The following is a 25,704-nucleotide window of genomic DNA, read 5'->3' on the forward strand; positions in this document are numbered from 1 at the left end:
ATTTATTGCAGTCCTGGGGCTTGAACTCAGGGTCAGAACACGGTCATCAATGGATCAATTTGTTGCTGGGTTCATAATTTAATAGCCTATTTGGCTTCTAGTTGAAAGAAGTGGATCATTGAGGGCATGTCCCTTTGTTCGCTATTTATTCTCCAATCCCTTTGCTCTCCTCCTGCCCGCCCCTTCTCCCATGCTTTCTGTAACAAGAAGTGAGCAGCTTTGCTGCACCCCATGCTCCTCGCCATCACTGTGAAGCCAAGTAGCCATAGATAGGAAAGACCCTGACAACCTCTGTTTCAAACCTTTTCTCCTTCAAGCTGATTTTCTAGTGTTTTGTTAGTGATGGAAAGCCTTCATCTACAAGAGATAAACTTAACCGTGCCAAAAGCATTTTTTTTTTAAACTTTTGTCTATGTAGGGCAGACATGAGCCCCAGGTCCCAGAACCCATGACCCTGCAGTCCTCCCGAGGGATCAGAGTGGAAGGCTGCATTCGAATGTATGAATTTGTGCATAGAATGAAAGGGACGGTAAGTAAACCTGTAAAGCAAGGCAGTCTTGACCCTAGAAGGCTGCATTTCACTAAATTTCCCCAGGTCTAGGAATGCTCACTATGTATTACCATGGAATCATGGATACTCATATAGTCTTAGAGATCGAGTCTTACAGACTGTTTTTCCAGGCTAGCTTCAAACCAAGTTTCCCCAGGTCTTAGCTTCCTGGGTATTTGGGAATGCGGGTGTGAGCCCCTGGAACCCGGCCCTCAACTCATTTTTTTTTTAATTGTAATTAATAAAAGGGTTGCATGATATTTGCCAGATAGAAGGTGCATTAATTCACATACATTGATACCCTTTCACATGTCTTCGTATCAATTACCCTCCCCCCACCCCCCCAACTCATTTTAACAGAGTTTCTGAGGATAACATAGTCTTAATTTGATTTAACCTTCCTGCAAAATAAGTTTTAAAATAAAATAATGTCTTTCTTCCTTTTTCTTTCTCTTTGTGTGTGTGTGTGTGTGTGTGTGTGTGTGTGTGTGTGTGTGTGTGTGTGTGTATAAGTGTAAGAGAAAGAGAGAGATCAAATCTAGTATGATAGGTAATCACTCTACCACTGAGTCATACTCTGAACCCTTAGAATAACATAATGTGAGGCATGGTGGTGCACACTTACAATTATAATCTCTCCACTCAGGAGATAGAGACAGGAAGATCCCGGGCTACACAGCAAAACCCAGTCTTACCTTCCCTCCCCCAAACAAAACAACAACCACTTGGATCAAACTAGAAGAGCTTTTAAGAGCTAAGTTTAAGGGTCTATAAAAAGTGGGGGGAAGGGTTCCTGACACTGTCCTAAGAAATGAGCAGATGGTCTAGGCCCTTGAGTGTTTAGGACCAAGCAAGGGAACGTGGCCCAGGGCCAAAAGAGCAAGGCAGCATTGGTGCTTCAAGAGTAGATGCTGATCCTTTCCAGGAGGGTTTGCGGCAGTGGCAGGAGGAACAAGAGAGGAAGGTACGGGCCTTCTCAGAGATGGCATCTGAACAGCTAAAACGGTTTGATGAACGGAAAGAATTGAAGCAACATAAAGAATTTCAGGACTTACGGGAAGTAATGGAGAAGAGGTGAGTCTCCTTGCATTACAGCTAGAAATATCTTTATTTATTGTTTTTCCCAGTTCTGGGGCTTGAACTCAGGGCCTGGGCACTGTCCTTGAGCCTCTTCTCCCGAGGCTAGGACTCGACTTCTTCAACCACAGTGCCACTTCCAGTTTTTTCTGTTGATGTGGTATTGAGTAATCAAACCCAGGGCTTGATGCACGCAACACAAGCACTCTACCACTAAGCCACATTCCCAGTCCCAGCTAGGAATATCTTAGGGTCCCAAGGCAAGAGTGTTAAAATTTCAAGACCTCAAGTATCACAATAAAATAGGCAGAAATGTATGTGTGAGGAGGTTGGCGGGGGGCGCTGGGAAAAAATACATGGGACAGCTAACAATGTCCAACAAGGAAAGTACTCACTACCTTATCGGTAACCCTCTGTACATCATCCTGGCAATAAAACTAAATAAAAAGAAAAAAATAGCCAGGTGCTGGTAGCCCACACCTGTAATCCTAGCTAGTCAGGAGACTGAGATCTGAGAATCCTGCCAGCCGGGGCAGGAAAGTCGGTGAGACTCTTATCTCCAATTAACCACCAGAAAACCAGAAGTGGCGCTGTGGCTGAAGGAGTAGAGCACTAGCCTTGAGCTGAAGAGCTCAGGGACAGTGCCCAGGCTGAGAGTTCAAGCACCACGACTGACAAGAAAAAATGAAAAAACAGGCATGGTGGCTCACACCTGTAATCCTAGCTACTTAGGAGGCTGAGATCTGAGGATCATGATTCAGAGCCTGCCTGGGCACAAAAGGACCTAAGATTCTTATCTCTAATTAACCTCTAGAAAATGGGAAGTGGGGCTTGGCTCAAGGGTGTGTCAGTAGCCTTGAGCTGAGGGACAACACCCAGGCCCAGGGGTAGGGAAGCAGCCTTGAGCTCGAGAGCTCAGGAACAGCGCCCAGGCCGAGTTCAAGCCCCATGACCCAGCAAAAACAAAAAAAGAATAATAAAATAGGCAGAGAAACTTGTAACCCAAATAAGTGACCAACTGTGATAAACTGATCAGTGAAACCCAACAAAGTGGCTCTGAGAGAGGGAAAACGGTCTTAGGAATCATCCCTAACTTTTCTGTCTTCCCTAACTCCATTTAGCACTAGAGAAGCTCTGGGCCACCAGGAGAAGCTAAAAGCTGAGCATCGCCACAGAGCCAAGGTCTGTACCTGGGGGAATCAGTGATTGAGTTGATGCTACCTGCGTAAAGCATCAACTGCCAGTGCAGGGTTATCTTGCACAACCTGGGCCAGAGTCATGCCTCTGGGTGACTGGATTACATCACTTATTTTGTCATTGTGTGACTTAGTACCTGACAGGCAAACTTCTTGGGAGAAAGGATTTATTTTGGCTCATATTTTCAGAGGTTTCGACACATCATGGTAGGCAGGATGTGGCAGAACATAGCACTCACATAATAGAGCCAGGAAGCAGAAAGATAATGCTTTCTGGGCTGTAGCCTATGGGATGGTGCCACATTCAGAGCAGCTCTTCCTCCCTTAGTGTTTCATTTTCTTTTTTTCTTTTTCTCTTCCTTCCTTTTTTTTTTTTTTTTTTTTTTTTTTGCCAGTCCTAGAGCTTGAACTCAGGGCCTGGGCACTGTCCTTGGATACTTTTTGGTCAAGGCTATCACCCTGCCACTTGAACCATAGCACCACTTCTAGCTTTTTCTAATAGGTGTTGCTGAGGAATCGAACCCAGGTCCTCATGCATGCTAGGGGCCTATGCCTCCGGCATTTTTACTTTCTTTTGGCCAGTCCTGGGCTTGAACTCAATGTCTAAGCACTGTCCTTGGGCTTTCTCAAGGCTAGAGCTCTATCACTTGAGCCACAGCAATACGTCCAGCTTTTTGTATGTATGTGGTACTGAGGAATCAAGACTGAGTCTTCGTACATGTTAGGCAAGCACTCTACCATTAGGCCAAACTCCCGGCACCCTAGTTTTTCATTTTTGGAAAAGCCCTGACAGAGATCTGCAGTGGTATGCTTGCTATTTTCTTTGTTTGTTTGTTTTTTTGCTGTTGTTGTTGTTTTTTTTTTTTTTTCCTTCCAGTACTGGAGCTTGAACTGGGCCTGGGCATTATCCCTTAGTTTTTTCTTTCAAGGCAGGCACTCTACTACTTGAGTCACAGCTTGTTTTTTTGTCATTTTGCTGATTACTTGGTGATAAGAGTCTCATAGACATTCCTACCTGGACATCTTCAGGTGTTAGCCTTCTGAGTAGCTAGGATTACAAGCATCAGCCACCAGCACCTGGCTGAGGTGTACTTTTTTTAGCCTAAAGCTTCTCAGTCCAGTCAAGTTGACAATGAAATTAATCCTCGCAGGGTCTTTGGAAGTCCTTTTCCTGCTCTCAACCCATCTGAAAATGTATAGTTCACCTAGAACTTGAGCTTGCACAGAGGGAAAATCGTTCCCCCCATCCTGCCATGAAGTGACTCAGTGGCCCTTTCTGTAGATTCTCAACCTGAAGCTTCGGGAGGCAGAGCAACAGCGCATGAAGCAGGCAGAGTTGGAGCGGCTGCAGAAGGAGGAAGGCCAGGTCCGACTTCGGAGCCTTTACACACTACAGGAGGAGGTGCTGCAGCTCAGCCAGCAGCTGGACGCCTCTGACCAGCACAAAGACCTGCAGATGGTTGACCTGGCTGCCTTCCGTACCCGGGGCAACCAGCTATGCAGCCTAATCTCTGGGATCATTCGTGCTGCATCAGAGGTACGGGGCTACATATGAATCTATTTGCCATTGGAAAAAGATACCCTTAAAGAAAAATTATTTTCTGATTTAAAAGCAATTCTTGCCTATTGGAGGAAGTAGTGATTATTATCTATTGGAGTGCTAGCTGAAAAGCTCAAAGACCCAGAGTCTGGTGCCCAGGCCCAGAGCTTGTACCATAGGACAGACCAAAAAAAAGAAGAAAAGAAAAAAAAAAAGAAACCAGAAGAAAGAACTCTTAAGTTCAGTGGAAATGCAGCGGTGGATTCTTTCTTTTTTCTTTTTTCTTTTTTTTTGGCTGGTTGTGGGTGTTGAACTCTGGGCCTGAGCATTGTCCCTGAGCTCTTCAGCTCAAAGTTACCTCTCTACCCCTTGAGCCGGGGTACCACTTCCAGTTTTCTGGTGGTTAATTGCAGATAACAGTCTCACAGGGGGGCTGGCTTTGAAGTGCAATCTTCAGATCTCAGACTCCTGAGTAGCTAGAATTATAGGTAGTAGCCACTGTGCCTGGCCAACAGTTGATTCTTTAAAAGATATTAAGGTGTATAGGCTCCATGTAAGCAAAGAACAAGAGGTTGCAAAGGAAACGTTTGATGCATGTATGTACATGAAATTTAAAAATTGGGAAGCCTTTGTAACATTTATAGTATGCCAAAGATTAATGTCCTTAATACAAACTGCTCTTGTACAATTGGGTATTTAGTGCTGTCTGTGTCCCTTTGATAGAGTGGCTATCCCACAGCAGAAAACCAAGCTGAGGCCGAGCGAGCCTTGCAGGAAATGCGGGAGCTTGTCACAAACTTAGGCCAGGAAATCACCAGAGCCTGTGAAAACAAGAAGCGGCAGAATGAAGAGGAGGCTCAAGTCAAGCTTCAAGAATCCCAGATGCAGCAGGGGTCTGGGGCCCCCACCCCATCCCCAGTCCCCAGCCAGGACCCAGGAGGGACACAGAATGAAGGTGAGTTTTAGTGTGGATATGATCTTTTGCCTTCTATAATGTGAAAACTGTAGAATAGCACAGCCAAAATTTCTTCATTTTGTTACGTTTTTTTGGTGTTAGAACTGGGGTTTGAACTTAAGGCCTGGTTTCTGTCCCTGAGGTTTTTTTTGCTCAAGGTTAGCGTTCATTATTTGAACCACAATTCCACTTCTGCTTTGGGGTGGTTTGTTGGAATTAAGAATCTCATGAACTTTCCTATCTGGGTGGATTAAACTACCATCTTCAGATCTCAGCCTCCTTAGTAGCAAGGATTACAGACACGAGCCACTGATACCTGGCTCTCAGTCAGAATTTGTACATAATGTATTACACTGGGTTTAGGTTGACATGAAACCTGGTTTCAGATACAAACAGTTTCCATTAGGACTTAAATATCTATGTAATTTTAGTAAGATATTCTAAGTAGTCTGTGACTGAGTACTTAAATATGTATAGGTGTATATACTGTTTATGAGAAGCATGTAACACAGTATGGCTATTATTATTATTACTTTTTTTTCTTTTTTTGCCAGTCCTGGGGTTTTGAACTCCAGGCCTGGGCACTGTCATTGAGCACTTCTGCTCAAGGCTAGCACTCTGCCACTTGAGCCACATCACCAGTTCTGGCTTTTTCTTTCTTTTTTCTTTTTGTTTTTTTGGGTTGGCTGAGGGGCTTGAATTCTGAGCCTGGACACTGTCCCTGTGCTCTTCAGCTCAAGGCTACTCCTCTGCCCCTTGAGCCACAGTGCCACTGCTGGTTTTCTGGTTGTTAATTGGAGATAAGAGTCTATCTTTAGTGTCCAGGCTGGCTTTGAACTGAGATCCTCAGATCTCTGCCTCCTGAGTAACTAGGATTATAGGTGTGAGCCATCACACCTGGCAGTTGTGGCTTTTTCTGTGTATGTGATACTGAGAAATTGAACCCAGGGCTTCATGTATGCTAAGCAAGTATTCTACCACTAGACAACACTCCGAGCCATAAGATAGTATTTAAACATGTAAACTCTGGCTGGGCACCAGTGGCTTATACTTAGAATCCTAGCTACTTAGGAGTCTGAAATCTGAGGATCATGGTTCAAATCCAGATTGGGCATGAAAGTCCTTGAGAGTCTTATCTCCAATTAACTATCAGAAAACTGGAAATGGCATTGTGGCTCAAGTGGTAGAATGCTAGCCTTGAGGTGAAGAGCTTAGAGACAGTGTCCAGGCCCAAAGTTCAAGCCCCATGACCCACAAAAAAATAAACATATGAACTCTGGAGGCAATCTGTCCTCTGGGTACATCACAACCTTTCCATGCCTATTTTTTTGTCCATGAAATGGATTTAATGCTGTCTGTTGCTCAATCCCCAGTAGTATGGGAAGAAAAAACAAAAACAAAAACAAAAAAAACAGAAAAATCAGACTGAGCTGTGACTCAAACACCTAGAAAGCATAAATTTTTTAATCTAATACTGCCATATATATGGGTAGGTATATAGTACATATGTGTGTATATATTATATATATACAGTAGTGTCACAGTGTTATTGTGATCACTATAGCAATTAATAAATAATGGAGTAGAATGTTGTCAACTTGAATAACGTGTTCAGTAAACACTAGCTGCTTATTTCCCAGACCTCCAGGTGAAAGTACAAGACAGTACCATGCAGTGGTACCAGCAGCTGCAAGAGGCTTCTGCTCAGTGTGTATTGTCCTTTGAAGGCCTGACCAGCAGCAAGGACAGTCAGGTAGGGGAAGGCTGAATGGCAGGAGTTCTGTGGGCCTGATGTTCCAAAGGAATATAGATGATGTGTCATGTCCCTAGTCAAAAAGATGGCTAGCCCCTTCTGTCTTCTCATTGTTCTCTTCTGGCAGATGAAAAAAATAAAGATGGACCTGCAGAAGGCTGCCACCATCCCAGTCAGCCAAATCTCCACCATTGCAGGTGCGTCAAATTGTTGAGAACATGACCCTTTGCTTAATTGTATTATCTTTTCAGGGTCCAAATCTACTTCAACCCTAATGTTCTCATAGAAAGAATGTGTTCAAGCCAGGCACGGTGGCTCATGCCTGTAATTCTAGCTACTCACAGAGCTGAGATCTGAGGATTGCGGTTCAAAGCCAGCCTGGGCACTAAAGACTGGGAAACTTATCTCCAATTAATCAATAGGAAAAACAGGAAGTGGACTGGGAGTTTTGGCCTAGTGGTAGAGTGCTTGCCTAGCATGCATGAAGACCTGGGTTCGATTCCTCAGTACCACCTACATAGAAAAAAGCCGGAAGTGGTGCTGAGGCTCAAGTGGTAGAGCTCTAAGCTTTGAGTAAACCCAAGGACAGTGTTCAGGCCCTGAGCCCAAGCCCACAACTGGCCCCCAAAAACAAACCAGGAAGTGGTGGTGTTGTTCAGTTGCTCAAGTGTTGCTCAGTTGCTCAAGCGGCAGGGTGGTAACCTTGAGCTGAAGAGCTCTGGGACAGTGCCCAGTCCCATCCCAAAGTTCAATCCCCTTGCCCTATTTAAAAAAAAAAAAAAAAAAAGGCCGGGAGTTTGGCCTAGTGGTTAAAGTGCTTGCCTAGCATGCACGAAGACCCGGGTTCGATTCCTCGGTACCACATACATAGAAAAAAGCCATAAGTGGTGCTGAGGCTCAAGTGGTAGAGCTCTAGCCTTGAGAAAGTCCAAGGACAGTGCTCAGGCCCTGAGCTCAAGCCCAGGACTGGCAAAAAAAAAAAAAAAAAAAAAAAAAGCAAATGTGTTCAAACAAGTGCTGATGTTGCATCAGGTATTTATAAACTATGTGTGTCCAATTTTTATCTCAGTTTTGTTTCTCATCAGTGCATATAGTTTAAATCTACCACTGAGCCACACCTCTAGTCCTGATTTTCACTGTGTGTGTGTGTGTGTGTGTGTGTGTGTGTGTGTGACTGTAATTGGATTTGAACTCTGCTTCTTGTTCTTGCTAAGTACTTCTTTTTTTTTTTCCATTCTGGGCTTGAATACAGGGCCTGGGCACTGTCCTTGAGCTTTTTCAAGGTTAGTGTGTTACCACTTGAACCACAGCATCACGTCCGGCTTTTTCTGTATATGTGGTACTAAAGAATTGAACTCAGGTCTTTGTGCATCCTAGGCAAGCACTCTACCACTAGTCCAGATCACACTCTCCACCCCTCTTGTTTAGTTTTTTTGACCAAGGCTGGTACTCTACCACTTTTTTTTTCCCCCCAGTCCTGGGCTTTTTTAGCTCAGGGACTGAGCACTGTCCTTGGACTTTCTCAAGGTTAGAGCTCTACCACTTGAGGCTCAGCACCACTTCCAGCTTTTTTCTATGCATGTGGTACCAAGGAATTGAACCTGGGTCTTTGTGCATGCTAGGCAAGCACTCTACCACTAGGCCAAACTCCCAGTCCCTCTACCACTTGAACTATACTCTGCTTTCAGTTTTTTGCTGGATAGGAGTCAGGTTTGTCGGTGGAGCTGGCTTCAAACCATGATTCTCAGATCTTAGCCTAAGTAACAAGGATTATCGGTTTGAGTCACCAGTGCCAAGCTTACTGGTTATTTATTACTTTATTTATTATTTTTTCAGTTATAGGGCTTGACCTTGGGGCCCAGGTGCTGTTCCTGAGCTCTTTGATTAACTGGTGATAAGTCTCTTGGACTTTCTTGCCCATGCTGGCTTTAACTGTGGTCCTTGTATCTGAGCCACCTGAGTAGCTAGGATTATAGGTGAGAGCCACCACAGCTCAGCTTCATTGGTAATTTTTTTTTTTTCTAGTCCTGGGGCGTGAACTCAGGGCCTGAGTACTGTCCTTGGGATTTCTTTTTTTTTTGCCAGTCCTGGGCTTGAGCTCAGGGTCTAAGAACTGTCCTTGGACTTTCTCAAGGCTAGAGCTCTACCACTTGAGCCTCAGCACCACTTCTGACTTTTTTTTTTAATATTTTTTTATTGTAATTAATAAAAGGGTTACATGATATTTGCCAGATAGAAGGTGCCACTTCTGACTTTTTCTATGTATATGGTACCAAGTAATTGAACCGAGGTCTTCGTGCATGCTAGGCAAGCATTCTACCACTAGGCCAAACTCCTGGTTCTGAGCTCTACCACTTGAGCCATAGTACCACTTTCTTCTTTTTTCTATGTGTGTTACAGAGGAATTGAACCCAGGTCTTCGTACATGCTAGGTAATCACTCTGTCATGAGGCTCAACTCCTAGTTTCACTGGTAATTAGTAAGAGAGGATCTCACTTCATGTTCAGGTCTACACTTGGACTACTGTCTGCCAATTTTGTGCTTCTCATAATTGCTGGAATATAAGGCACACACCACTGTATCCAGCTTTACTCTATTTAGATGGAGTCTCATGAATTTTGTGGCATAAAGTTATAAACACTTCAGTTGTAGATTAGGATGGCAGGTACAGGAATGGTACCCAGATATGGATTAAGAGACCCTGCCGGGCTTGGTGGCTCACACCTGTAATCTTAGCTACTCAGGAGGCTGAGATCTGAGGATCATGGTTAAAAGCCAGCCCAGGCACTACTAGTAGAGAGAGACTCTTATCTCTAATCACTAGAAAAGGGGAAATGGGACTGAGGCTCTAGTGTAGGGTAGTAGCCTTGAGCTGAAGAGCTTAGGGACAGTGCCCAGGCCCAGAGTTTAAGCCCCATGACACTCTGCCCTGCAAAAAAAGAGAGACCCTGTCTACTTATGTAATAGTTGTACAAAGATGTTTAATTTCAACATGTTAGTTTATGGGTATAACATATCTTGATCCATGTCACCCAGCACTTCCGTTGTTCTCCCACCTCTCTCCCAACTCCATGGAATCAAGTTGCCTAATCCCATTTTCACATGTGTACTTTGAATATCATATTTTTTTCACACACTTCCATTTGTCTGACCCTCCTTTTGTATCAAACATATATTCCAGCCATAGTCAGTTTGGTAAACTTTGTTAGTTCATGGGTACTGCACCATTAGATTCCTCCAAGAGTCATCCCGTCTTCTCCCCCTATTCCCCCACCCTGCATAGCATACTTTCTAAATTATTTATTTAGTTTGGCTTGGGTTTTCTGTTTGTTTGTTTGATTCTAATAGTGTTGAAGATTGAACCTAGTGTTTTGAGCAGGTTGGTTGGCACTCTACCATGAGCCACACACTATCCTTGCTAGAATGACACTAGGTACTATCCTGGAGCCTCTTTCTAGTGTTCCACCACTTGAGCCATAGCACCACTTCTGACTTTTTCTAAGTAGTTTATTAGAGATGAGTTTTATGGACTTTTCTGCTTGGGCTAGCTTCAAACCATGATCTTCAGATCTCAGCCTCCTGAGTTGCTAGGATTAAAGATGAGATTACTCTGCTCCCCCCCCCCCCCCACCACTGTGCTGTTTGCTTTGAAGGCACCATTCAAGGGTGAGGTGGCTTGGGCAGCTACCCCATTCCTTCATTGCTCTCCCTAACCTGTTGTCAGGCCTTCTCCTTGTCACTCTACATGGCCCGGCTCTAGCTGCAGCAGGGAAATGGAGACAGAGCAAGCTCCTCAGAGACCTGCTCCTTCCACCTTTAATGGCTATATTTACCTTTCAGTCTCCTATTTCAGAAACTGAGGTGGCCTCCATGCCCAAGCTTAACCTCATTCTTATCCCCTTGCTAGCAGAAGAGTTTGTTTTTGTATAGCCTTTCTCTCTTAGTGTCTGCCATTGCTTTCTTTCCAGGTTTTAAATACACTTGAGTCTCTGATATCCTACAAAAAATGTTTCCCCTGGAAGTGGTGCTGTAGTTCAAAGTGGTAGAGTGTTAGACTTGAACAAAAAGAGCTCAGAGACTGCATGCAGATTCTGAGTTAAAACCCTATGACTGACAAAAAAAAAAAAGTTTCCCCTGATTTTCTACATTCTGATCCCATTTCATAATCTCCCTCACATTTCCGTCTGGCACTACTCTTTCTCAATGAAACTCAACTCCTGTGGCAGCATTCTTTTACTTTCTAGGGTCTCCTTTTTCTTGGTGGGTTCCTCAGTGTTCTCCCCCTGTGTTAGTCATAGGTGATTTCTGGGCATCTGGTTACTCACAGTTCTCCTCATCTTATCCCTCTCAGGGTTTCAAACATTACCTATTTGCTGGTAACTCCCAAATCTGTCCTTTGTTATTCCTCTTCTCTGAGCTTCCATCTCTACCTCAGCCTGCAGAGGGACCTCTGCCTAGATGCCTCTGAGTTCCTGCAGGGTAGTGTGTTCTGAATCTGAATCCATCCTCTTCTTGCCTGTCTTCCTTCTGTTTTCTCTTCATGGATAGTAATGTTATTGTCTGCCCTATGACCTGAACTAGAAACTAGAGTCATCTCCATGTCTGCTTCCTCTGCTTCATTCACTGCCTTTTGTTAGTTTCTATATTTGCCATTTTTCACATATTTCTTAGTTTTGTTTCTGTGGCTCATCATTACTGAAGCCTGTTGAGAAAGACCTGCAGTAAGACACGGGGTATACCCTGCTCAGGAATGAGCAAGAGGAAAAACATGGAGCTTGAACTCAGCCTGGGCACTGTCTCTGAGCTCTTCAGCTCAAGGCTACTAGCCATACCCTTGAGCCAAGACCCACTTCCTGTTTTCTAGAGGTTAATTGGAGATAAGAGTCTCAGGTCCTTTTGTTCCCCGGGCTGGCTTTGAACCTTGATCCTCAGATCTCAGCCTCCTGAGTAGCTGGGATTACAGATATGAGCTACCACACCCAGCCAAGAATCTCATTTCTTACTCTGGAAAGAAAGCCAGTATTCATAAATAGTGAGAACTGGAGGAAAATTTCAATAAGGACATGAGCAGAAGGATATGGGAGCATAGATAGAGAAGTGTGAAGATGCGAAATTTTGTTAGTAAGGTAATTTGAAACTAACAGAAGTATAGCAGTGGAACTTAGGAGTGTGTGCTGGTGAATTGTATATGGAGAGTGTATATTTTAACATCTCAAGAAGGTTTGGGTCTCTGGTTTTAAGGGATTATTTCTCTTAAGGTTTCCTTGCCTCCGTCCCTCTCTTTCTTTTCTTTTTTCCTAGTCTTGAGGCTTGAACTCAGGGCCTGAGCACTGTCCTTAGGCTTTCCTCAAGGCTAGCACTCTACCACTTGAGCCACAGCACTGGCTTTTCTATATATGTGGTACTGAAGAATTGAACCTGGGTCTTCCTTCATGCTAGGCAAACACTCTACCACTAGGCCAAACTCCCGCCCTCCTAGGTCTCTTTCCTTCCTTCCTTTCTTCTCTTTTCTTCTCTTTATCTCCTCCTCCCACTCCCTACCCCCCCCCCCCCCGCCTTTTGTTCTTATTTCGTTGATCATGAGGCTTAAACTCAGAGCCTAGGCTCTGTCCCTGAGCTCTTTTGCGTTGGTCATGAGGCTTAAAGTCAGAGCCTAGGCTCTGTCCCTGAGCTCTTTTGCTCAAGGTTAGTGCTTTACCACTTTGAGCCATAGGTCCACTACTAGTTTTCTGGTGGTTCCTTTTGGAGATTAGAGTCTTTCCTGCCCAAGTTGGTTTTGAACTATGATCCTCAGATCTCAGCCTCCTTAGTAACTAGTATTACAGGTGTGAGCCACCAAACCAGTGCACATCACTGTTTTGGGCTTTCTGAACATTTGCTTAGTTCTCTTCTAACACTGGTCTGTGACTTAGTAACACTTTTAAAATTAGAGAATTTGCAGAGTATTTCTCAACAGGAGATGTTGAGCTAACATTTGATTGTAAATATAACGAAATAATAAAAACTACTTCATGCCAGATGCTATGGGCTTCCACCTGTAATCCTAGCTACTTAGGAGACTGACTTCTCAGAATTTCAGTTCAAAGCCAACCTGGGCAGGAAAGACCCTGTGAGATTTTTTTTTTTTTTGGCCAGTCATGTGGCTTGAACTCAGGACCTGGACACTGTCTTTGAGCCTCTCTGTGCTCAAGGCTAGCACTCTACCACTTGAGCCACAGAACTACTTCTGGCTTTTGTGTATGTAGTTCTGAAGAGTCGAGCTCAGGGCTTCGTGTTCATGTATGCTAGGCAAATACTCTACCACTAGGCCATGCTGCCGACTCACCCAAGAGATTTTTATATCCAATTAATCACTGAAAAACCAGAAGTGGAACTGTGGCTCAAAGTGGTAGAGTGCTACCCTTGAGCAGAAAATCTCAGGGACAGGGTTTAGGCCCTGGGTTCGTGTCCCAGTACTAACCAAAAAAAAAAAGTCAATTTTTCTAAGGATAAAGGACTAGTTACTGTGTTTAGTAACTACTAGGAATTGGAAACTTTAGTTCTTTTTTCCTCTCATCTAAACTTTTCTCTGTTTCTGTCTACTCTTTCACATAGATTGCTAGTCTCTGATCTACATGCAGGTACAAAGTTCCACTACTGCTCATGAGTGGTGAAGTGCTAAACACTTAAGGAATTCTGAGTGACTCAGCTTGACTTCCTGTAATCTAACTATATAGCTCATTTGCAAGAAAGGGTACACAGGGGTCTTTTATAAACTTAGAAACTAGAATTAGAGCCATGTCCAGTGGCTCATACCCGTATTCCTAGCTACTCAGGAGGCTGAGATCTGAGGATCAAGGTTCAAAGCCGGCACAAAAGAACCTGAGACTTTTTTTTTTTTTTTTTTTCCTTTGCCAGTCCTGGGCTTGCGCTCAGGACCTGAGCACTGTCCTTGGACTTTCTCAAGGCTAGAGCTCTACCACTTGAGCCTCAGCACCACTTCCGGCTTTTTCTATGTATGTGGTACCGAGGAATCAGACCTGGGTCGTCGTGCATGCTAGGCAAGCACTCTACCACTAGGCCAAACTCCCAGCTGAACCTGAGACTCTTATCTCAAATTAACCTCTAGAAAATGGGAAGTGGGTCTTGGCTCAAGTGTAGGGCAGTAGCCTTGAGCTGAAGAGCTCAGGGACAGCGCCCAAGCCAAGTTCAAACCCCATGACCCACCAAAAGAAAAAAAGAGAGAGAGAAAAACTAGAATTAGACAGCTTTAGCTTCCCATTACTGTAATGAATATCTGAGATAACATATAGAAAGTAAGAGATTTATTTTAGTTCATAGCTTTTTCAGGTTTTACTCCATAACCACTGTGCCCCATTGCTTTTGGCCTGTAGGAGGAGGAACCAGTGATAAGGCAGAACTACTCACTTCATAGGTAACATGGGCAGGAAGTGAAAAGAAAGGAAGAGCCCAGTGTCCTAGAGTCCCCTTCAGTGTAATAATATCCCATAGTCCTAAAGACCACCCACTAGACCCCTACTTCGTAACACTTAATAACGCTTCCCAATAGTGCCAAGGTGGGGATAGAGCCTTTACTAGCCACATGGACCTTTTACAGGATTCAAAATCTAGTTGAAGGCCGGGACTTTGGCCTAGCATGCACGAAGACCTGGGCTCAATTCCTTGGTACCACATATATAGAAAAAGCCGGAAGTGGTGCTGAGGCTCAAGTGGTAGAGCTCTAGCCTTGAGAAAGTCCAAGGACAGTGTTCAGGCCCTGAGCTCAAGCCCAGGACTGGCCAAAAAAAAAAAAAAAAAAAAATCTAGTTGAAAACCTAGCAGGAGGAATAATGGTCTCCCATTATTTGAATGATGGCTTAGAAGGTTCTTCCTAGAAGAGGGACTGATTCTATGGGTATCACTATAGCCCTAGCATCTGTGGCACCACACCTTCTTTACATGTCAGTTTCAGAAGTAGTTCCTTCTCAAATCAAAAATTTCTTTGGAGCAGTACTACAATTTGGAATGTTTTCTTTCGTCCCACAACATAGGTTTGATTGTCAAACATTTTTCTGAACCAGCATTGTGGCTTCAGGCTCTAGACTTGAATAAGGCTGCTTAGCTGAATGTCTGTAGATGCTTTGTTATTACATGATGAGAAAGATTGATGTGCACTTGTGCCTTTTACTGACTTCCTGTCTCATACCCAGGCTCGAAATTAAAGGAGGTCTTTGACAAGATCAACGGCCTGCTCTCTGGGAAGCTGGTGCAGTCTGGTGGACACTCTGTGTCTGTCACACTTAACCCGCAGGGGCTCGACTTTGTCCAATACAAACTGGCGGAGAAATTTGTGGTGAGATATCTTGTTGCCAGAGGTTGGGGAGAACAGGCTATTATAAAATATGAAGCCTTCTCCTTGCTAGGTGCTAATTTAAAATTCTGCTTATCTCTGTATTTGCAGAAACAAGGCGAGGAAGAAGTGGCTTCTCATCATGAAGCAGCATTCCCCATTGCAGTGGTGGCATCTGGGATCTGGGAGCTCCACCCTAGAGTGGGGGACCTCATCCTTGCTCATCTCCACAAGAAGTGTCCTTATTCTGTTCCTTTCTACCCTGCTTTTAAAGAGGGAATGGCTTTAGAGGACTATCAGCGGTGAAGTTGGTTTTCTCCTTACTTACTCTCCCTAGGGAAATTAATGGAATAGAAATAGAATTGGAATTTGTTTTCCCCCATCTTCTCCTATTTGATTGCCTGGAACGACTTTGAACCAAGATCCTTAGTTCTCAGCCTCTTGAATAGATAAAATTAGAGGTGTGAGCTAATGTCCCCAGGCAGATTTGTGAATTTATGTCCTAGTAATTGATATTTATTAGAATGAATGCTTGAACTACAACCAAAGATCTTAAAATTTATGCCTACTTTTTATTTAACAACTTGGCAGAAATATGTAAACATTAAACCTGTTTCCTTATTTGTAGATGAGATAATAGTATCCATTACTTCCTGGCTTTACTTGTCAATTAACATTTTTGAGGCTTTGTGAAACTTAAAATTGATAGTGGATATGAAATATTTGTATTAAAAAATGCAAGAGGCTGAAAATGTAGATTAGTGGTATAGTGCTTACCTAGCATGCATAGTGCCCTAGATTCAATTCCTCAATACCACATAAACAGAAAAAGCCAGAAGTTGTGTCTCAAGTGGTAGAGTGCTAGCCTTGAGCAGAAGAAGCCCAGACACAGTACGTAGACCCTGAGTTCAAGCCCCAGGACTGGAAAAATAAATTTTTAAAAAATGTAAAACTGGGCGTGGTAGCCCACATGCTATGCAAGAGGCTGAGATCTGAGGGTCACGATTCAAAGCCAGTCCGGGCGCAAGAGGATCTGAGACTCTTATCTCCAATTAACCACCAGAAAACCAGAAGTGGCGCCGTGGCTCAAAAAGTAGAGCAGTAGCCTTGAGCTGAAGAGCTCAGGGACAGTGCCTAGACCCAGAGTTCAAGCCCTACCACTAACCAAAAAAAATGTGAGTGGGAGCTGGGAGTGTGACCTAGTAGTAGAATGCTTGCCTAGCTTGTGCGAAGCCCTGGGTTCAATTCCTGGTACTACATATACAGAGGGGGAAAAAAAAGTTGAAGCAATGCTGTGGCTCAAGTGGTAGAGTGGTATCGTTGAGAAAGCTCAAAGACAGTGCACAGACCTTGAGTTCAAGCCCCAGGTCTGAAAAATAAAAACAGAAACAAAAAAGAAGCTAGTGTTAGTGGCTCATGTCTGTAATCATAGCTGCTTCTGCTGAGATTTACAGATTAAGGTTCAAAGCCAGCCTGGGAAAACAACTCCAAGTGACTCTTATCTTTGGTTAACTAACAAGAAGCCAAAAGATGTGGCGATAGGGCTCAAGTGATAGTATGCCAGCCTTGAGGGGAAAAGCTGAGCAAGAGCTGGTGGCCCTAAGTTCAAATCCTAGTACTAGCAGAAAAAGGATTCAATAAATGTAAATGTAAATGTATGTATGTTTGTATGTATGTATATGTATATGTATATAATGTATTGATGGAAAAATGTAATAATATTATGTTAACTTTTGACCATAAAAGAAAATCTGTGGTTTTTCACTTTTATTTTATCTTCTCATATAGGATGCTTGGCTACCAAGTGAAAGACTCCAAGATGGAGCAGCAGGACAACTTTCTAAAGCGCATGTCTGGGATGATCCGTCTCTATGCTGCCATCATTCAGCTCCGGTGGCCATATGGAAACCAACAAGCAGTAGGTGGAAAGGGCTTAGTTTTATCAAGGAAACACTAGGCTAGAGTCTAAATTAGTGTATATCATCACAGCAAATATTGGCCTTAGTGATACTTAGTATTTTGTTACTATAGCAAAATACCAAAGATAATAAGCCACTACTAGGAAGAAATGTTTACTCTGACATAGGGCTTTAGAGTTAGTCTATGGTCGGTTGGCTGTAGAGCTTTTTTTTTTGTTTGTCAGTCCTGGCTTGAACTCAGGACCTGAGCACTGTCTTTGGGCTTTCTCAAGGCTAGAGCTCTACCACTTGAGCCATAGCACCACTTCCAGCCTTTTTCTATGTATGTAGTACCGAGGAATTGAACCAGTTTCTATTTTTCTCTTAGTGTATTCGGGTTCTGTGCAAACAGTACCAAGACTAATGTTAGAGATGGTAAGTGATTGCCTATGCAGTCCCTGAAACTGAAGCTGACACATGTAGAAGGGATCCTATAAATAATTTAGGGGCCTATGCTTTGATTGCAACGTTTAAAACCAGAATTTGGGTAGTTTATCTTTTCTCTGCCTTGTGGCATGTGCCCTAGCTAAGTGACGTCCACTTAGGGTTGTGGCTACATGGTAGCTGTAAATGATAACTAGGAGTTTAGCTCTCTGAATGAAATGAGATCAAACTATAACCAAGCTTCTTTTTCTCTTCCCAGACTCACCCTCATGGCTTAAATCATGGCTGGCGCTGGTTGGCACAAATCTTAAACATGGAGCCTCTGTCAGATGTGACAGCCACCCTACTTTTTGACTTCTTGGAGGTATGTAATTCAGTTAAGTGGAACCCAGTGTTTTAGGTAGCCTCAGGATATTCAGTGATATGAGCAAGAAAACAGTATGCTAATGGAACTTGGTACTGAACGGTATTAGGCCAGTGTCACAAATTGTTACTCAAGGACTGGAGTCATCTTTCAAGAAGTGGAAGAGTGCCAGCCAAGCAAGTAAGATGAGGGAGCATGAGACTCTGAGTTTAAACCCCAGTACCAGTAAAAAGGAAAAGAGAAGATCATCTCACTCCTTGAGTGTGCATTTTTAACCCCATAATAAAACTCTCTTACCTGTCTAGGGAAAAAAAAAAGAATGTTTAGAGCCAGGAGTTTGGCCTATTGGTAGAATGCTTGCCTACCATGCACAAAGATTGGAATTGGATTCCTCGGTACCACACACATAGAAAAAGCCAGAAGTGGTCCTATGGCTCAAGTGTTGAGCTCTAGTCTTGAGAAAGCCCAAAGATAGTGCTCAGGCCCTGAATTTGAGCCCCAGGAATGGCAAAAAGAAAAAGAATCTTTAGGAGGGGAGTGTGGCCTAGTGGTAGAATGCTTGCCTAGTATGCATGAAGCCCTGAGTTTGATTCCTTGGTACTACATACACAGAAAAAGCCAAAAGCACTGCTGGGGCTCAAGGATACCACCCAGGCACTGAGTCCAACCCCAGAACTGGCAAAAAAAAAAAAAAAAAAAATTTGAACCGGGGCCAGTGGCTCACACCTATAATCCTAGCTACTCAGGTGGCTGAGATCTGAGGTTGGATGTTCAATGCCAGCCCAGGAACTAAAGAATGTGAGACACTTATCTCCAATTAACCATTAGAAAATAGGAAATGGCACTGTGGTTCAAGGCGTAGGGCAGTAGCCTTGAGCTGAAGAGCTCAGGGACAGTGCCCAGACCCAGAGTTGAAGCTCTACGACCAACAACAACAAAAAAGTATGCATGGGGCTGGGAATGTGGCTTAGTGATAGAGTGCTTACATAGAATGCAAGAAGCCTGTGTTCAATTCCTCAGTACCATTTAAACAAAAAAAAAGCCATAAGTGGAAGTGGTGATGTGGCACAAGTGGTAGAGTACTAGCCTTGACCAAAAAGAAGCTCAGGGACAGTGCTTACCTCTGTTTTTCTGTTGGGGTCCAACAGATGCTATCCGCCCAGTGAAGCTGGGAGTTTAGCCTAGTGATAGAGTGCTTGCCTAGCATGCATGAAGGCCTGGGTTCAATTACTTGGTACCACACACATAAAGGTCCTGAGCTCAAGCCCAGGACTGCCCCCCTCCCCCCCAAAAAAGAAGGCTCACTGCTGAAGGGCCAGCAAAGTTATCATGACCCTGCTCAATTCACAGGTGGGTGCAGTGGCACATATCTGTCATCCAAGCTGAGATTGGGAGGACCCAGGTGCCAGGCCAGGCTGTGGAGAAAGGTCAGCAAGACTCTGTCTCTATGGAGGGAAGCTGGATGAGGTGGCATACACCTATAATCCTAGTAATGATGGGAAACCTAAAAGCCCAGTACCATAGCAGGTTGGAAAAAGGCTAAGGGAATTGAGCAACATGATACACAACTGTAATCCAGCACCTGAGAGGCTAAGGCAGGTGGATAACAAGTTACAGGCCAGCTTGAACCTACATATTGAGATCCTGCCTAAAACAAACAAAAAAATAAAACTAAACAAAAGGCACTGTCATGTGCCATGTCAAAACTGGGAAATTTTCACATATAATGCTCACAGTCTCTAGTCACCTGATAATTCCTAAAGTTATGGTATGTGAACAGTGAGCCTGCACGTATAAGAACACAAGTAGTAAACTGAGGAATAGTAGGGACAACTTAAAAAAAACAAGAAGCCAGGAGTTTGGCCTAGTAGTAGAGTGCTTGCCTAACATGCATGAAGACCCGAGTTCAATTCCAACGTACCACATACATAGAAAAGCCAGACGTGGTGCTGTGGCTCAAGTGGCTGAGCACTAGCCTTGAGAAAGCCCAAGAACAGTGCTCAGGCCCTGAGTTCAAGCCTTAGGTCTGGCAAACACACACACACACACACACACACACACACACACACACACACACAAAACACACACACACACACACACACACACACACACAGAAGCATGTGTAAGGGTGAGGTGATAAGGCCTCCTTGAGCTGTTGTCTTATATCAAGATATACTTTAGGATAGGGAGAGGGAAATTGGGAGGAGTAATACGTTACCCCAAGTAGTAATGTACTTAATACCTTATGAACATAAATATAATCTTTTTTTTATCATCCTGACAATAAAAAAAAAAAAAGACAGGGGCCAGGAGTTTGGCCTAGTGGTAGAGTGCTTGACTAGCATGCACGAAGACCCAGGTTCGATTCCTTGGTACCACATACTTAGAAAAAAAAGCCAGAAGTGGTGCTGAGGCTCAAGTGGTAGAGCTCTAGCCTTGAGAAAAATCCAAGGACAGTGCTCAGGCCCTGAGCTTAAGCCCAGGACTGGCAAAAAAAAAAAAAAAGACACGCTTTAGGAAAGAGTTGGATTTTTTTTTTTCCATTTTTATTTTTGTGCCAGGGTGTTGAACTCACTCAGGGCCGGGGTATTGTCCCTGAGCTTCTTATTTTTATGTATTTTCTCTTTTGGAGGGAGGAGGTTGTTACTGGGGCTTGAACACTGTCCCTGAGGCTCTTTGTGCTCAAGGCTGGTACTTTACACAGTGCCACTTCCAGCTTTCTCTAAGTAGCTTATTGGAAATGAGAGTCTCACAGACTTTCCTGCCTGGGTTGGCTTTGAATTGTCATCCTTAGATCTCAGCTTCCTGAGTAGCTAGAATTATAGGTATGAGCCACTGGTGCTCAGATGTCTCTGAGTTTTTTTACTCAAGGCTAATGCTCTAAAACTTGAGTTATAGCTCCTATTCTGAATTATAGTTTGTGTGTGTTTGTGTAATTAATTGGAAATAAGAGTCTCGTAGACTTTCGGCCCAGGCTGGCTTTAAAACGTGATTTTTGGATCTTAGCCTCCTAAGTAGCTAGAATTATAGATGTTCGTCACTGAAGCTGGGCAACCTGAATTTTTTTTTTTTTTCAGTCTGACCAGTGTCCCTGAACTTTCGCTCAAGGCTAGTGCTCTACCACTTGAGCCATGGTGCCACTTCCAGCCTTTTCTGTATATATAGTACTGAGGAATCAAACCCAGGACTTCATGCATGCTAGGCAAGCACTCTAACACAAAGCCACATTCCCAGCCCTGAAAATTTTTGTTAGCTTAAGGTTGATTGCGCTTTGTAAACCTGTCTGTTGGTAGATTTCCATTCTCCCTGCTCCTTCCCCAGGTGTGTGGGAATGCCCTCATGAAGCAGTACCAGGTCCAGTTCTGGAAGATGATACTTCTCATTAAAGAGGACTACTTCCCCAGGTATCAGGCTTATTGAGCAGACGTCAGGGATTTAGCAGGTAAAATAGAAGCCAGGCATGAGACACTCTTAACTGCTATTACATGCTATTTTCAGCTTAGATTGAAAATCTCCGTGTGGGCTAGAGACCTTCCTCGGCCACGCATGAATTGTTTAATACATGTAAAGCCCGGGTTCCATCCCCAGCACTGCAAAAGAAAAGGAAAAAAATAAATAAAGCCTATGTAAAGATGACCTCTTCCTATTACTGTCCTTGTCTGTGATATTTGAGTAAATGCTTCTGAACTAATGAGAATCTTTTAAATATTGTTGACTATATGAAAAGATAAATTAGGCTGGGTGTGGTGGCTCATTCCTGTAATCCTAGCTACTCAGGAGGCTGAGATCTGAGGATCATGGTTCAAAGCCACCCCAGGCAGTAAAGTCCATGAGACTCTCTTTATCTCCAATTAACTGCCAGAAAATGGGAAGTAGCACTGTGGCTCAAAGCATAGGGCAATAGCCATGAGCTGAAGAGCTCAGAGACAATGCCCAGGCCCAAGGGTAGGGCAGTAGTCTTGAGCTAAAGAACTCAGAGATAATGCCCAAGCCCAGAGTTCAGTTCTCACGACCAACAAAAAATAAAAATAAATAAGGTACTGGATGAACATGGCATTGAACTTGGAGATTTAGAACACTTACCTAGCTTCAGTGCCTAGCCAGAAAAAAAAAAATGTTTTGTTTTTTGTTTGGGGGGCAGGGGAGATTGGTTGTAGGACTTTACTCTGGCGCCTGGGCTCTGTCCCTGAGCTCTTCAGCCCAAGGCTAGTACTCTACTCCTAGTATCACAGCGCCACTTCCTGTTTTTCTGGTGGTTAATTAGAGGTAAGAGTTTTATAGACTTTTGTGCCTTGGCTGTCTTTGAACCACAAATCTTCAGATCTCAGCCTCCTGAATAGCTAGGATGGTTTGTTTGTTTGTTTGTTTACCTTTTCCAAAACCCCAAATAATACTGGATAGTGATTACATGCACTCATGAATTAAGCCAAGGAATCAGGACTAATAAAATGAGATGGAGAAACTTACTTTATCAAGCAGTTTGTTTGACTCTGGTGTAGAAGTCACCTTGAATTCCTCTTCTCTTTCTTCTCAGCTAATTTGCATTTCAAGTAGACTTGGTAAAACCCATTCCTCCTGCTCACAAAGACTTCAGAAAGGAGCAATGCTGTCCTCTCCTGTGTCCCTGTTTGAATGAATAGCAGCATTTTTAGCCTAGGACACATGACTATGAGAACAACACCTCCAGAAGATAGATTTGTGTCACAGGTTGGATTCATCTGTGTTCTTTCTCTCTCTGTAGAATCGAAGCCATCACAAGTTCGGGACAGATGGGTTCTTTTATACGTCTGAAGCAGTTCTTGGAGGTAAGATACCCTTATCTTTGTAAGTCCCAAACTATTGGCCTGGCATAACTTGTGTTTTATAAGTCTGGAGAGCTGGAGAGAAACTGATTGCAATCTCATTTCTTGTGTGCATACCTGTGTGTGGGGGGGGTATGGGGGCCGTGCATGTGCGTGTGCACTCACATGCTGGGACCCAGGTTTTTTGAATTTAGAGCCTCATGTTTCTCTCAGATTTTCTAATGAGAGCTGGTGCTATAAGAGTTGAGCCAGAATTCCACTTCTAGCTTCTTTGCTAGTTAATTGGAGATAAGAGTTTCATGGACTTTCTTCCCTGGATGACTTCCCTGAGATTCTTCTCTTGGATTTTAGGATTTTAGTTAATTTTTTTTTTTTTTTTTTTTTTTTTTGGTTCAGTTCTAAGGTTTGAACTCCAGGCTTTGGCACTTGGGCACTATCACTGAGCCTTGTTTGCTCAAGTCTGGAACTCTCCCACTTGAACCACAATTCCACTTCAAGCTTTTTTTTTTTTTTTTTTTTAAATTTGGTAGTTTATTAGACATAAGAATCTCAAAGCAGCAGGGCCGGGAGTTTGGCCTAGTGGTAAGAATGCTTGCGTATCACGCATGAAGATCCAAATTTGATTCCTCGGTACCACATACTTAGAAGAAGCTGGAAATGGTGCTGTGGCTCAAATGGTAGAGCTCTAGCCTTGAGAAAGTCCATGGATAGCACTCAGGCCCTGAGTTCAAGCCCCAGGACTGGCCAAAGAAAAAAAAAAAAGAATCTCAAGCCTAGTGCTGGTGGCTCATGCCTATAATCCTAGCTACTCAGAAAGCTTAGATATGAGGATCCTAGTTTTTTGTTTTATTGTCTGGTTTTATTGTTTTATTGTCTCTGAGCTTCTTTGTACTCAAGGCTAATGCTCTACCATTTGAACCACAGCACCATTTCCAGGTTTTGAGCGGTTAGTTGGAGATAAGAGTCTTACAAGCTGGCTTCTGCCTGGACGGGCTTGGAACCCTGATCCTCAAATCTCAGCCTTCTGAGTAGCTAGAATTACAGGCCATCAGTGCCTGGCTGATGATCTCACTTTGAAGCCAGCCCAGGCTGAAAAGTCACCTTGACATTTTTTTTTTTGGCCAGTCCTAGGGGTTGAACTCAGGGCCTAGGTACTGTCCTTTAGCTTTTTCAAGGCTAGCTGTCTACCACTTGAGCCATAACACCATTTCCAACTTTTTCTATGTCTATAGTACCAAGGAATCAAACCCAGGGCTTTGTGCATGCTGGGCAAGCACTCTACCACTAGACTACACTCTTGGCCCATCCTTCATACTCTTTTCTCCAATTAACCACCAGAAAACTGGAAGTAACCTGTGGCTCAAAGTGGTAGCATGCTAGGCATAAGGAAAAGAGCTCAGGAACAGCACCTAGGCCCTGAGTTCAAGCCCCATGACAGACCAAAAAACAACAGTCTCAAAGATATTCCTGCCCCAGCTGGTTTCAGATTATGTTCCTCAGATCTCAGCCTCCTGAGTAGCTAGGATTACAGCCATGAGCCACCAGCACCTGGCTTTTTTTTTTTTTTTTTTCAATTGTGGAGGTGGTAATATATAGAGGGATTACAGTTACATTTACCAGATACATTCACCAGATGCATTACTTCACACACACTGATACCCCTTGTCATGTTTTTGTTCCCATTTCCCTCCTCTCACCCCTCCCAATCATCTTGTTTTCCCCCCTTCCCTTTCTTATTTCAAATAAGCAAATAAACTATATATAATATACCAGGTAAAAAAGTCAACTACAGTAATAATATGAAATTAACCAAAGGGCAACAAAGGAAAAGAGAAATAACATAGTGCATTAAGAACAACAATCACCCAAGATAAAGCTCTTGTTTCCACATCCTAGAGATCCTTTCATTTAGTCTTATCCTATATGACCTTATATATCAAGGTTTTGCCCTACTGTAATCCTGTGCTAGGAGAGTCCTAGTTGTGTACTAATAATTACGAATGAGGGAAACCTTTTAGCCTCTGTTTCTTTGAGTCTGGCTTACTTCACGTAATATGAATTTTTCCAAGTCTTTCCATTTCCTTGCAAATGGGGCGATGTCATTCTTTCTGATGGCAGCATAGATTTCCATTGTGTATAATTACCACAGAGGAAATAAGAATGGCCTATAGACACATGAAGAAATGCTCAACATCTCTGGCATTAAAATAAATGCAAATCAAAACATCTTTGAGATTCCACCTCACTCCAGTTAGAATGGCCATGATCAAGAAATCTAACAACAACAGATGCTGGCAGGGATGTGGCCAGGAGGGATTGATACTACACTGTTGGTGGGAGTGTAAACTCATTCAACCACTATGGAAAGCAATAAGGCGATTCCTCAAAAGACTAAACACAGAGCTTCCCCTAAGACCCAGCAATTCCACTCTTTGGCATTTCCCAAATGTCCAGAAACAAGGACAGACTAAAGCTACTATCACAATGATGGTCATTGCAGCACTATTTACCATAGCAAAGATTTGGAACCAACCCAGATGCCCCTTTGTTTTTTTTGAAACCTTGCTTTTTATTGTAATTCCTCCTTGCCTTTTAGATTTAGGGTTTCCATTTCATCTTAGTACATATTGTTCTCCATATTGCCTGTGAACCATCTGTCTGAAAAGATGAATAAAATACATTTACTGCACACATGTGTATGCATATAAAGCTTGGTAGCCATCATTGTAAGTGCTGTTCATAGAAATGGCAGAACTTGTCCCAGACTGTGGCCTAGTGGTGGAGTGCTTGCCTAGC

General features: G+C 43.4%; 1 protein-coding gene and 1 long non-coding RNA gene across 3 annotated transcripts in view; one reads left to right on the forward strand and one right to left on the reverse strand.

The window, feature by feature from the left end:
- The window catches only part of Gle1 (GLE1 RNA export mediator), a 33,800-nt gene that overhangs the window by 6,498 nt on the left and 1,598 nt on the right, over positions 1-25,704 (forward strand). The window contains exons 3-15 of the mRNA XM_090330786.1: positions 419-529; positions 1,476-1,624; positions 2,749-2,809; positions 4,106-4,360; positions 5,087-5,318; positions 6,959-7,071; positions 7,199-7,268; positions 15,261-15,403; positions 15,512-15,702; positions 17,189-17,318; positions 18,002-18,106; positions 21,428-21,510; positions 22,848-22,911. Coding sequence (XP_090186912.1) covers positions 419-529; positions 1,476-1,624; positions 2,749-2,809; positions 4,106-4,360; positions 5,087-5,318; positions 6,959-7,071; positions 7,199-7,268; positions 15,261-15,403; positions 15,512-15,702; positions 17,189-17,318; positions 18,002-18,106; positions 21,428-21,510; positions 22,848-22,911 — 1,707 coding nt within the window. The remainder of the gene's footprint in view (positions 1-418; positions 530-1,475; positions 1,625-2,748; positions 2,810-4,105; positions 4,361-5,086; positions 5,319-6,958; positions 7,072-7,198; positions 7,269-15,260; positions 15,404-15,511; positions 15,703-17,188; positions 17,319-18,001; positions 18,107-21,427; positions 21,511-22,847; positions 22,912-25,704) is intronic.
- LOC150066021 (uncharacterized) overlaps positions 5,032-25,704 on the reverse strand; it is a 44,092-nt gene continuing 23,419 nt past the window's right edge. For both annotated transcript variants that reach the window (XR_016535003.1, XR_016535002.1), the window contains exons 4-5: positions 22,574-22,730; positions 5,032-5,184 (exon numbers count right to left, since the gene is read on the reverse strand). This is a non-coding gene — a long non-coding RNA (uncharacterized LOC150066021). The remainder of the gene's footprint in view (positions 5,185-22,573; positions 22,731-25,704) is intronic.

The sequence above is a fragment of the Megascapheus bottae genome, chromosome 3 (genome assembly GCF_031878675.1).
Source record: "Megascapheus bottae isolate mThoBot1 chromosome 3, mThoBot2.hap1, whole genome shotgun sequence".
Taxonomy (NCBI): Eukaryota; Metazoa; Chordata; class Mammalia; order Rodentia; family Geomyidae; genus Megascapheus; species Megascapheus bottae.